Genomic DNA, 13,051 nt, shown 5'->3' with positions numbered 1-13,051 from the left:
CTGCCTATTGCCTGTATAAATTATATAACGTGTATCACACTGAGGATGATGGCTGATACTTTTTCTAGTAAAATGCCTGGCGGGGGTGGGAAAGGGGGAACAAATACAATATGGGGTCAAATCAAAAATACCAATCTCCAGGGGCGCTTGGTGGCTCAGTCAGTCAAGCATCTGACTCTTGAGTTCAGCTCAGGTCGTGATCTCACACACGCTTCGTGAGTTAGAGCCCTTCATGGGGCTCTGCGCTGGCAGCACAGAGCCTGCTTGAAATTCTCTCTCTCTCTCTCTCTCTCTCTCTCTCTCTCTCTCTCTGCCCCTTCCCTGCTCATGCTCACTCTCTCTCAAAATAAATAAACATTCAAAAAAAAAAAAAAGGTGACTTCCTTGTACTGAGAAGAACTTAAAAGAAAATACTCATCTCTAAATACATAAACTCACCTACAAGCCAGTATGAGTGCCAAATAAAGTTTAGCGCAGAGGTTTTTGTCAATATTTCATACATTTCAGTATCTTCGGGGACTAATTATTTATACTGTCTCACCTGAGGAAATTGGCTTTGGATGTTGAGCATCCTGAACCTTTGAAGATCTTTTTAAAGTGCCACATAGCAACCCCTATTATGGCATAAGACTTAAACTAGGATGACTTAAAATCTTGAAATTGGACATGTATTTATGTATGGAAAGAAATTTTGTTTTAATTCTCCAAAAGAACAAAATGAATGCTATTTTTAAAAAACAGGTGAGGGGCGCCTGGGTGGCTCAGTTGGTTAAGCGTCCGACTTCGGCCCAGGTCATGATCTCACGGTCCGTGAGTTTGAGCCCCGCGTCGGGCTCTGTGCTGACAGCTCAGAGCCTGGAGCCTGTTTCAGATTCTGTGTCTCCTTCTCTCTGACCCTCCCCCGTTCATGCTTTGTCTCTCTCTGTCTCAAAAATAAATAAACGTTAAAAAAAAAATTTTTTTTTAAATAAAAAACAGGTGAGAAACAATGAGAATTGATACCAAGTCATTTCCTCATTGTAAAAAGAGCATAAGAGTCCCTACGCCCTAGGATTGTTATGAGAGTTAATTGAAAATGCAGTTAGAGCAAGCAGAATTTGTAAATGGTATAAGGTTTGTTTGTTTATTTTTAAGTTTATTTTGAGAGAGCGAGAGCGAGTGCACGTGCACACAAGTTGGGGAGGGGCAGAGAGGGAGGGAGAGAGAATCCCAGGCAGGATCCACACTGTCAGTGCAGAGCCGGATGCAGGGCTCAAACTCGGGAACCATGAGATCATGACCTGAGCTGGAGTGGGATGCTTAACCGACTGAGCCACCCAGGTGCTCCCGGGTTTTCTTTGTTTTTGTTTGTTTGTTTTTTAAGTTTATATATTTTGAGAGAGTGAGAGAAGTAGAGAGAGAATCGCATGACGTGGGGCTCCATCTTAGAAACCGTGAGATCATGACCTGAGCAGAAATCAACAGTTGGACGTTTAACTGACCGAGCCACGCAGACACCCCAGAATTTGTAAATGGTGCCTGTTAAGTATTCAGTAATCCTTAGTGGTCACTGGCATCATTTTTAGGATGGGGAGAAAGAAAGGTGCCCAATAATCTTTAGTTTTCTTATGTTTTCAAATTTTTATAGCTTTACTACATTGTAGTCCTTATGTGGGTCTAAGTCTTGGCTGGCACTGTGTTTTAAGTGCAAAAATAGTATGTGAAGTGTTGTTTTGGGTTTTTCCCCCTGGTGCATAATGAACAGGTTTTCTTAAAGCATGGGGACAGGGCCCTGGGGCAGAAAGAGCTGCCATATGTGAAGTCTTTATGTGTTCACTTTTAGTTATTAATTCCCTAGCTTGGGATTTTGCACTTACTTTGACATGTCTGTATGTTACCAGAAAGTTTTGGGAAATACAGCCTTAAGAAATAACTAAGTAAGCTCATATGTTCTTGGGACTAGGAACAGAAAAGAAAAACCGAACACATGGGAAAAAATGAGTTGGGACTTCCCCAAATCCCTCTTTTCTTTCTGTCTCATGACTTTTTGAGAAGAATATTTTTGAAGTATAGAAAATCTAGGTTGGATACCAGAAATATAAAGGCAGACATCAGGGAAGATTATCCATAATTTGGGGTAATTGAAGTCTCTGGAGCAGCACGGAGACAGCTTTACAGCAGTGACTTCCTAGCTTTTGTGATCATATGTGCTACCAGTTTAAAACAGTTTAAAACATGGGGCGCCCGGGTGGCTCAGTCGGTTAAACGTCCGACTTCAGCTCAGGTCATGATCTCGAGGTCCGTGAGTTCGAGCCCCGCGTCGGGCTCTGGGCTGATGGCTCGGAGCCTGGAGCCTGCTTCCGATTCTGTGTCTCCCTCTCTCTCTGCCCCTCCCCCGTTCATGCTCTGTCTCTCTCTGTCTCAAAAATAAATAAACGTTAAAAAAAAAATTTTTTTAAACAAACAAGTTTAAAACAAATTTAGTTATGTGCTCTGTGTTTGTATGAATTGTATACATGTCTGCTTTCAACCTCTTATATTGTCTTTAAAAAACATATTTTTAATGTTTAATTTTGAGAGAGGGCACAGGTCGGGGAGGAGCAGAGAGAGAGAGGGAGACAGGATCTGAAGCAGGCTCCGCACTGACAGCAGAGAGCCCAGTGAGGGACTCAAACTCACGAACAGTGAGGTCATGACCTGAGCTGAAGTGGTATGCTTAACCAACTGAGCCACCCAGGCGCCTGCCCCTCTCTCTCTCTCTCTCTCTCTCTTTCTCTCTCTCTCTCTCGAGCAGAGAGAGATTATATTTTATAAGAAATGTTTTAGACTCATATCTTTATTTTTATCCTTACAATAATCCTGGACATATAAAGATATAAAATGCATGTTTTTAGAATGCATAAAAGCAGGTTGATAGCAGAGATAACTCAGTTGTTAGCTAATGGCATACAGCAAGTGGAAAATCAGAATCCTACACATATCTATAATTATTTCTGTATCTGTACATCTTATGTGTATGGTAAGCGAAACACGAATTCATCCTGATGTCTCTGACCACATGATTCATTCTAGCCTTTTTTGCTCTTTAACTTAACTTCAGTCTCTGTGAGAAATAGGGTTCCCATCATCCACTACCCCTTTACTTGTTCAACACCAATATATATGAAGCAGTTTTGAGAATTAACACCTACTACACCCGTGAGAAACTTTACTAACTAGAATACTGTTCCTTTCATCTTGAGCCATGTGGTTTCCCATTAAACAGTGTTTTCCAAAATTACTCAGATCAACAGCTCCCTTTTTACTGAACCCCTTCTGTGAGATTGCCATACATTTATTTGTAAAAAGTTAGATTCATTTGTCAAAGTCTGCATTCCCTCTTGAGATCATTCCACCTCCTGGTTGATCTTTTAAATTTGTACACATTAAAGTTTGACAGACAGTTGTTTGGATTTTGACAAATGCATAGGATCGTGTCTCTACCACTCTAGGACTGTGCAGATTGGTTCCATCACCCCAAATATTCCCCTAGTCAGCCACTGCTTCCCCCCTCCATCCCCTGGCAACTACTAATCTATAGTTTTGCCTTTTCAAAAATGGCATGTGAACACAGTCACATAATAGGTAAGTTTTAGGATCTGGCCTCTTTCACTTCCAGAATGCAATTGAGATCCATCCGTGTTGCAAGGATGACTCTTGCAAATCGACAGCTTGATCCTTTTCACGGTTGGATACTGTGTTATTCAGTTGTTTATCCATTCCCATGGTGAAGGGCATCTTCGTTGCTCCCAGTTTGGGATGATTATTAATAAAACTGCTTAACATTTGTGTGTGTATTTTTCTGCAGGAACAGAAGTTTTCAATTCACTTAGCTAAAGTACCTAGGGGCACGAGTTATGGGCCATATGTAAGTCTAGGCTTTATAAAAACCTGCCAGACTGTCTTCTAGAGGGGCTGTACGTGGGAAGCAATAAATGGCAGTTTGTGAAAATTGGTGTCATTTCTTATTTAAATATTTGATAGACTCACCAGGGAGGCCAACAGGGCCTGGGCTTGATAATTTGATATCCTTGCTGCCCTAGTTGAACTACTCGCATCGAGCTTGAGGGGCAGGAGGGACTAGCCCTGGTGCAGGGTTCGGTAGCTTTCATGAACAGAAGCTTCTGTTTGTTGTATGCCTTTGGTCTGTATCCAGAGCATTGACATAGTTGGTTTTGACAGTTCTGTTCAGGTTTATAGTGCTTTTGGGGGGGAGAGGATATGTGGGCTTCTTCATGCCTGTCATGTCCAAAGTCTCCTGCTTCAGCGTTTTTCCCTCTGGTACCCGCCCTCCCCCCCCCCCCCCCCGCCATTAGCAAACTAAACATGTATAATAGCCTCCAAAAATTCTCTTGCCTCCATCTCTAGCCACTACATTTCTCTCTCTTTCAGGGCAAAATTTCCTCAAAATATATGTCTCTACTCTCTCCTGTTTCCTTTTTTCCCCACAACTCCACCAAAAATTGGAAATGGCTATTGTTAAAGTCACTGAAGTTTTCCATGTTGCTAAATCCAGATGGTCTCAGTCTTTGTTTTGCTTGAACTGTCAGTAGCATTTGGCACAAGAGGGAACTACTTCATGGGGGAAACACTTTCTTTGCTTTGTTTCCAGGAAGATTCCAGAATAGGATCCCCTTATTCTACTTCTCTGGCTTGTCATCCTCAGATTTTCACCACATCTTCCCCGGTTTGCCGCAGAGCTCAATCCTTTGACCTGTTTTCTCTCTATACTCACTTTAGTCTCAAGTGTCCACTAACTTCTAAACGTTTATTTCCAGTGTGTACCTCTCTCCTGAACCCTAGTCGTATCTAATTGCTAAACTCCTATTTTCTGCAAACCCCATCAAATCTTCCTAGCTAGTATTGGAAACCTCCTTTCTGGTTGCTCTGCTGGCAATGCTCAGGACCTTTTTGACCACTCTTCTCTCTCAGACCACATCCAGCTTATCACCAAAACTTATTGGCTCCAATTTTAGTATTCATAATCCAGCCACTTTAACTGCTGTCACTCACTGGTCTAAGCTACGACACTGACACTGTCTTTCGCCTGGATGATTGTAATTGTCCTCTGATGGCTTTTTCTATGTCTGCCCGTACTTCCCTACGGTGTAGTGTATTTTTAAGACATCAGCCAGTGAGATTTTTTAAATTGTAAATCAGATTCTTATTCCTGCTTAACATTTTCAAGTGGCTTCCCCTCTCAGATAAAGGCTCAAGTCCTTAGAATGACCTACAGTGCCCTGTATAATCTCCTCCCCTGTCCTCACTGCTTCACTTAGCTCTTTATTCATTCTGTGTATCATTTCAGTGCCTTGCTATTTATCAACCCTGCCGAGCGTGGTCCTTTCTCAGGACTTGTATTTGCTGTTCCCTCTGCCCAGAATGTTTGTTCTCCCATTGGATCTCCATAAGACTTAATGAATTTATTGCCTTACCATCTTTACCTCTCTGCTCAAATTCCATCCTTTAGTGAGACCTCCTTGAGCATCCCACATGGATTAGCAGCTCCCCACTTGCTAGCATTCCCTATCTCCCTTTCTTCATTTTTTTCTCCATAGCCGTTTTCACCAGATAACCATCACCTTGTATTTCCCCACTACAGCAGAAGCTCCATGAAGACAGATTTTAGTCAGTTCACTGGTCTGTCTCCAGTGGGCTAGTGTCCAGTATGTGTGTGTTTGAGAGAGGGAAGCAGGACTTTATGGTGGCTACCTGTGATGGGCCAAGTGTTTTAGTCAGCAATTAGAGCTCCATATTTTAAGTCTTTTTCTGGTTATTGTTATCCATTCTGATTATTTTAACCTTTATTATACCCTAGCCCATTCCGCATAGTAAGTACTCAGTTTTTCTCTCATTAGTTCATGTGTATTAATCTTTCCCCAAACACTTGTTAATTTCTTGAGAGAAAAGATCAACACACATCTTCTTGGTATGAGTGCCCATCCCCAAACTCAGGGAATAGGGAAATAAGAATAAAATTAATTAATGTACTATCAACAGATTATCCCTGAGGACTGAGAGATTAGATTAAGAAGATTAGAGTTTTGGGGTGCCTGGGTGACTCACTTGGTTGAGTGCCCGCCTTTGGCTCAGGTCGTTATCTTGCAGTTTGTGAGTTTGAGCCCCACGTGGGCCTCGATGCTGTCTGCCCAGACCCTGCTTCAGACTCTGTCCCCCCCTTTCTCTCTCCCTCTCTCTCTCTCTCTCTGTCCCTCCCCCGCTCATGCTCTCTCCCTCTAAAATGAACATTAAAAAAAAAAAGTTTTCTCCAAGACCACACCCAAGAGAGTAAAAGATTAAATTGTATAGTGTACAGAGAAGGCGTAGACTGACGCCCTCCTCCAGGAGTGGGTCGACCTCAGAGACATCTTTCAGCATCATCTGTTCTCTCTTCTAGTTCAGGCTCCCTGTGCAACACGTTGGTTGATTGATTAGTCAGCTTCCCAGGTACTTTACCATTAGAAGGCATGTGCTGGGTCACTGTTACTATAGAACTTGGTATTCACGTTTGCATCAGTCCATCTTAGGGACCATCTTTCAGTTTCCTTTAAGATCCAAGGAGCAGAGACAAGACTATAATACTACTCCCTAACAATTTCCCTCTACCTAGAATCTTCACAGTTTAGCCTAATGACATCTTTTGCAGCTAAATGAATCCACAGTGAAAGAAGAGCAAGAGGTCTACGCTAGTAAAACTTCTTTAAAGGCTTATTTTCAGTGCATTCCATACCCAGGTACAGTTGACTCTTGAACAACACAGGGGGTTTAAGAGTACCGACCCCCTGCACAGTTAAAAATGTGCATGTAAAAAAAATTTGCATGTGACTTTTGACTCCCCAAAACTTTACTAATAGCCTACTGTTGACAGGAAGCCTTCCTGCTAATGTAAACGGCCGATTAGCACATATTTTGTCTGTTAAATGTATTATATGCTGTATTCATACAGGAAAGCAAGCTAGAGAAAAGAACATGTTAAGAAAATCATAAGAAAGAGAAAATACATTTAGAGTGCTGTACTGTGAAAAATCCACATATAATTGAATCACATGTTCCACCTGTGTTGTTCAGGGTCAGCTGTTCTGTTAATATGTGAAATTGTCCATTCTGGGCCTCAAATATGAGAGGAATAAAAGTCATTCTGAATGGTACATGCAAGTTTTCTCAAGAGAAATATGTGTGTCTCTGGTACAAGTAATAGAAATGTTATTTTGGGGTTGCCACCAGTTCTAACCTTGATTCATTTTCCAAAAAAATCTCGAGAAAATGAGGATCGTTTGACAGGCCCTCATTTGAAAGCTGGGTAAGCAGGTATAGAGAGCTGGGCACAGTTAAACAGTGACGGAACCAGGAGCGGAATTGGTGTGTTGACATCTGTCCCGTTCAGGCCTTAGTACTTGGCTGTGCCACAAGGCGTCCTTCATTGTGTTTGCTGTAAAGCTTTGTCTTTCGAGGGCAGGTTTAATTTTTGAAAACCACTGAAAGACTTTGAGAGGCTGAGTCAACAGATAGGTGATCAGATTTAATCATTGCAATTAGTCCAAAATGGGTTGGCTTTAACGAGAGTGTTTTCCTTGAGTGTTGTGGCTAAAAGTCTATAAATGCATTTTCAAAACTAAACCAAAAAAAGGACAACAGAGAATGATGGAATTAGAATATCCATTTGCTTTGTTTCACACCTACACAACATCTCACAATAATAACAATAGAAACACTACCACTACTAATTATGATCTCTGAAAACAATTTACAGGTTTTTAAATTTTATCGTATTTTGATTTTAGTAATCTGTGCACCCAGTATGGGGCTCATACCCATGACCTCGAGATCAATTGCATGCTCTTCCTACCGAGCCAGCCAGGCACCCCAGTTTAAAATTTTTAAATTGAATATATATTTTTAAATATTTATTCTTGAGAGAGAGAGAGGAAGACAGAAAGAATCCCAAGCAAGCTCCACACTGTCAGTGTAGAGCCCGACGTGGGACTTGAACTCATGAACCACGAGATCATGACCTAAGCCGAAATTGAGTCAGACGCTTGACCCACTGAGCCACCCAGATGCCCCTAGAATATATTTAAAAAAAAAAAAAAAAAATTAATATATTTTCGTCATTGTGGTCCCTACTCCCTGCCCCCTTTCTCAGCTGTATTAAGTCTTTGTAAGTTCATTGTGGGATCACATAGCCGTTGTATATTGTACTCTCTCAACCTCATTTAGACTTGATTTTCTAAGTAGCAGTATATTTAATGCTTACCACCCATCTTATATCAAAGTCCTACCATTTTGGTCTGAAGTCAGTGCTCTAGTTCCAGAGGTGGCAAAATTTTTCTGAAGAGGGCTGGGTAGTAAACATCTAGGCTTTGAGAGCCAAAAGTGATCCTATTCCATATTGTGTGTGTGTCTGTGTATGTTTTTAACAACCTTTAAAACCATTCTTAGCTGGAGGACTATGCAAAAGTACCTCTGGCTGGTTTGTCAGCCCCGCTCATTTGCTCAGGAAGGGCTGATGGAGTCAGTCAATATTCCCGTGTTGCAAGATATAAATTCCTTGCTCACATGTAGATGAGCCATATATATAAAGTTTGAGTTATATATTTCAAATTGCAACTTCATTTTCTTCTGGCATAAAACATTGCAATTGAAGTCTGATGATACTCTTAATTTACTTTCCTTACAAGTTAACTCGATGTTTTTGCCTAGATGCCCAAGGGATTTTCTTTTTCTTTACAGTCCAGTTGGTGTTGCTCATTCTGGGTTGATATTCTCAGGTATGTGATGTGGTTTTCAATATGTAGTTTCAAATATTGTTTTTTTAAGGTTTTTTTTTCTTTTTTTTTTTTAGAATAGCAAAGAGAAGGTAGACCTTTATGCATGTAATGTTTAAATATATCCATGATACGTCTTTTTTTAAGCTCATATAGTTTTTTCTTTTAAACCATTTTATTTATTTCCAGCTTAATTGAGGTATAATTAACAAATAAAGTAGTATATATTTAAGGTATATACCACATGATGTTTTGGTATATGAATACACTGTGAAATAGTTACCTCAACCAAGCTAATTAACACATCTGTCACCTCACAGTTACCTTGTGTGTGTGTGTGTGGAGATCACTGAAGGTCTGTCTACTCTCTTAGAAGATTTCAAGTATACAGTACAGTAGTATTAACTATAGTTACCATGCGGAAATTACCTCTCCAGAACTTAATTCAACCCTCCATGATTTGTACTCTCAAAAGTTTTCTTGATTTATAGTTTTCAGTATTTGTTTCATTTCCTTGCATTGGTTTTCCTGCTACAAGAATTCCTTTTACCCATAAGTTGGATCGTCTTTGCTTAAGGCTAAGCACAAAACTGTGTCTTTGCTTAAAATAAGCACATAATATTTGCCACTATCTCTCAAATGATCTTTTTTTTTTTTAATTACTGATTCTTGCCTCATTTCTGAGTTTCTTAATTCTGATTTAGGCTGTACTATCATTTTCTTAATGACGTTTAGCTCATTTGCATTTGTAGTGAGATACAGTTTTGATTTGCTTTCTGGGCATGTTTTTCTGGTTTGCATTCATTGTCTGAAAATGGATGTTACTCTCTTTATGTGAAGGTGTTTCTAACTTTTTAAAAAGAAATGTGGTTCAAGATGGTTTTTCTGGCTTCACATAACTCCTCCGACCCTAGACTCCTGTTGGACACTATTACTCTCTTTTTCATGTTCATTTTTGCACACTTGTTTTTTTTTATCACAGTAACCACCCCAAAACTCAGCCTGACAAATGAAACTAAGCTACATCAGGCTAGTAGTTTGCTTAGAGCCTGACACTTGTCAAATATTGCTGTACATTTCAAATTTAAAATACCCCGTGGTAACCTGGGAGTTTGTTGTGGTGCTCTGTGACATTGCGGTCTACAGTTCGGGTGGTGCTACTCTTCTGGAGACTACACTTGAAAAACCAGTAAGACCTTTCACTTCTTTTTTCTTAAAAACTAGAAGTACAGAAGAAAGATTTTCAAAGTTGTACTACCAGCCCAGAAGAAAATCTCTTCCTTTGGACCCATGCATTCAGATAGGCAAGCAAATTGACAAAAATATTTTAATATATTCAAATCAAGCACTTTGGAGACAGGTGTGTGCATGTGTTTGCGCATGTATGTGTGAGAGAGAACAGGCTTGCTTAGATGTGTGATGTGTTTGTTTCTTTGCCTTTATTTAGTTTTCTTGCTGGGGGAAAAAAAACTACATTGAGTTGATGAAAAAGAACAATAGAGAGCATGCTTGCATGCTTATTGACCTTGATGTTTAAGGACATTTGGTGGTAAATATTTGAATTTGCCTTTGTGTCCTGCGACAGTGAATATGATTGCTGGTTTCGGGTGCAGTCAGTCAGTCAGCCTGCCAGATAATGTATTTTATAAGAAAACTGTGTCTTTTTTTTTTTTTTAAAGTTTATTTATTTTTGAGAGAGAGAGAGAGCACAAGCAGGGGAGGTGCAGAGAGAGAGGGAGACACAGAATCTGCAGCAGGTCCAGGCTCCGAGCTGTCAGCACAGAGCCCGAGGCGGGGCTCGAATTCAGGAACTGTGAGAGCATGACCTGAGCTAAAGTCTGACACTCAACCTACGGAGCCACCCATGCACCCTAGAAAACTGTGTCTTTGAAGAGAAGGCAAGGATAATGGATGTGGTAGGGAAATGCAGATTCGTCCATACCAACATTCATCATACACAGAATCTCGAAGGTTGTTCCAAGTAAAATTGACCCTAATTTATGCTTAACTGAACAGAATAAAAGAGCCATCACCTGCTTACAAGTACGGTTTCCCTCATGCTAATTAGTGGGAGATTGTGCTCTCCTCTCCTTGGTGAATTATAATCTATCAGGATAAAAAGTGGAGCACTAGAAAATGTTTTCTGCTCCTCTCCATCCCATTTCTCCTCACAGGATCCCAGGAGATGTGGGCAACCTTCTCTTACCCCTTCTACCTACAACCCCTTTTCTAGATTCTTAAAAAATCTGGCAATTGATATTATAGACTAATATTACTCAGCGACGTCCAGAGCCTACAGAAAGCCAGAGCCCTGATGTATAGTAGACACCTAAGAGAAACGGATATGGATTTAACCCAACTGTTATGTTCCATAACGGAGGGATCTATGTAGATGAGGTGTCCACAGCAACAGCTTGCTATAACCTAATCTCTTCCAGATTAACATGGGCTTTCTAACATCTGGCTTTTTCCAAACTGGCCTCCAAATGTTTAGTAAAATATTTAGAAAAAGGAATGTGAATTTTGTTGAGCCATGCTTTCATTAAGACCAGGTTTATAAATTATGAAGACAAATCCTAAATTAGAAGAGGCCATAAAGATGAAGATATTTCTCCCTTAAAAGAATTATCTTAGTTAATCAGAAACCGACTTTAACATTTGTATTTAAGTTACCTGTCCTAGTAGAAAGCTAGAACCTGACAACTCCTTTAATCCACCTCTGTGGCAATGGCTTTCTGCATGAACATGGCAACATTGCCCTCTGTCGGGTTCTTGGCTTCTAGGGTCGGTGAATGTTTTATCTTCTGGTTGAGCGGGGCGTGTGACTGTGCTCTCCTTCCCTGTAGTGTGCTCCATGGGACACGGCACGAGCAGGCTCTATAGTGCTCTCGCCAAGACACTGAACAGCAGCACTGCCTCCCAGCACCCGGAGTATTTGGTGTCACCGGATCCAGAACATCTGGAGCCCATTGATCCTAAAGAACTCCTTGAGGAATGCAGGGCTGTCCTGCACACTCGACCCCCCCGATTCCAGAGGGATTTTGTGGACCTGAGGACGGATCACCCCAGCAGCCACCCACCTATTAGGGTCATGCAGTGGAACATCCTTGCCCAAGGTATGCCTGATGCTTTTGTGCCTGAGCAGTTAAGTTTGCTGTGACTACCTTTCTGTTTCTGCGCATACCTAAAGCACTGATGTGTTACGTGGAGGGAAGAGGCGTGGGCAGATAGAGGTGTAGGAGGACGGGGTGACCAGGGCAGTATGAGGAGCTCCCAGACGGGGAGGGTAAGAAAGGGAGCCATCTGATTTTCACTAACAAATCCAGCAACTCAAGATTTATACCTTACCTTCCATGTTTGTAGGCTATCCAAATACAATGTCTGCTTCCTAGCACATCCATATTTAAAGGACCCTGTCTTTTATCATTCTCTCACTTTCCGTTGCCTCCAACTTTCAGTCCACGGCACTAGGATAGCATTGGCAAGGCAGAAACTAAGTCTGCTGGATGGGTAACATATAGGACTTTTCTGCAGGGAATGGGGGGGCCTCTGTGGGTGGTGGTGAATCCGGATATTCCTTTTTATTTTTTAATGTTTATTTTTGAGAGAGAGCACACACAAGCAGGAGAAGGGCAGAGAGGGGGGCAGAAGATCGAGTGGGTTCGGCACTGTCAGGGCTCAAATCCACTAACCGCGAGATCATGACCTGAGCCGAAGTCAGATGCTTAACCAACTGAGCCACCCAGGCTCCCTAAGTCTGGGTGTTCTTGAAGCTAGATTCCCACCCATATGCATCTGTAACCTGAGGCTAAGGAGATAATGCTTTAGTTCATTAAGATATTACTTTGTTATGGCAGAAAGGCTGTCTTTCGTAGGTCTGCTGAATTTAAAAAAATGTGTCAGTCGGCTCTCTGTAGAATTGCCTTTCATGTTGCAGTTGAAATTTTAAGAAAAAGAAACAAAGGCAGCTTTTTTAAGAAGGGTGTATACCCTGACTTCCCAGTATTTGATTGGAAAAGCTGCCTATTTAAAATAGGTTCCGTTCATTCCAAGTAGTGTCTGCATCAGTCCTTATGGTTCATTATAGTTAGTGTTAATGTATAGACGGGGTGCCTGGCTGGCTCAGTCAGTAGAGCATGTGACTCCTGATCTTGGAGTTGTGAGTTTTAAGCCCATGTTGGGTATAAAGATTACTTAAAAATAAAATCTTCCTTAAAAAATTAGTGTACAGAGTTAAATAGTTACTTCCTCTGACATAGGTTAGATCC

At 41.1% G+C, this 13,051-nt stretch overlaps 1 protein-coding gene across 4 annotated transcripts in view; it reads left to right on the top strand.

Annotated features, from left to right (window-relative positions):
- Positions 1-13,051, top strand: part of NOCT (nocturnin) — a 28,494-nt gene that overhangs the window by 12,896 nt on the left and 2,547 nt on the right. For 2 of the 4 annotated variants that reach the window (XM_023252806.2, XM_011281691.4), the window contains exon 2: positions 11,630-11,899. In XM_023252806.2, coding sequence (XP_023108574.2) covers positions 11,630-11,899 — 270 coding nt within the window. Of the gene's footprint in view, positions 1-8,748; positions 8,787-10,007; positions 10,144-11,629; positions 11,900-13,051 lie in introns of all 4 variants that reach the window. The other 2 variants (XM_023252807.2, XM_023252808.2) reach the window with 2 other exon arrangements.

The sequence above is a fragment of the Felis catus genome, chromosome B1, assembly GCF_018350175.1.
Source record: "Felis catus isolate Fca126 chromosome B1, F.catus_Fca126_mat1.0, whole genome shotgun sequence".
NCBI lineage: Eukaryota > Metazoa > Chordata > Mammalia > Carnivora > Felidae > Felis > Felis catus.
This window is presented reverse-complemented; position numbering and strand designations above follow the sequence as displayed.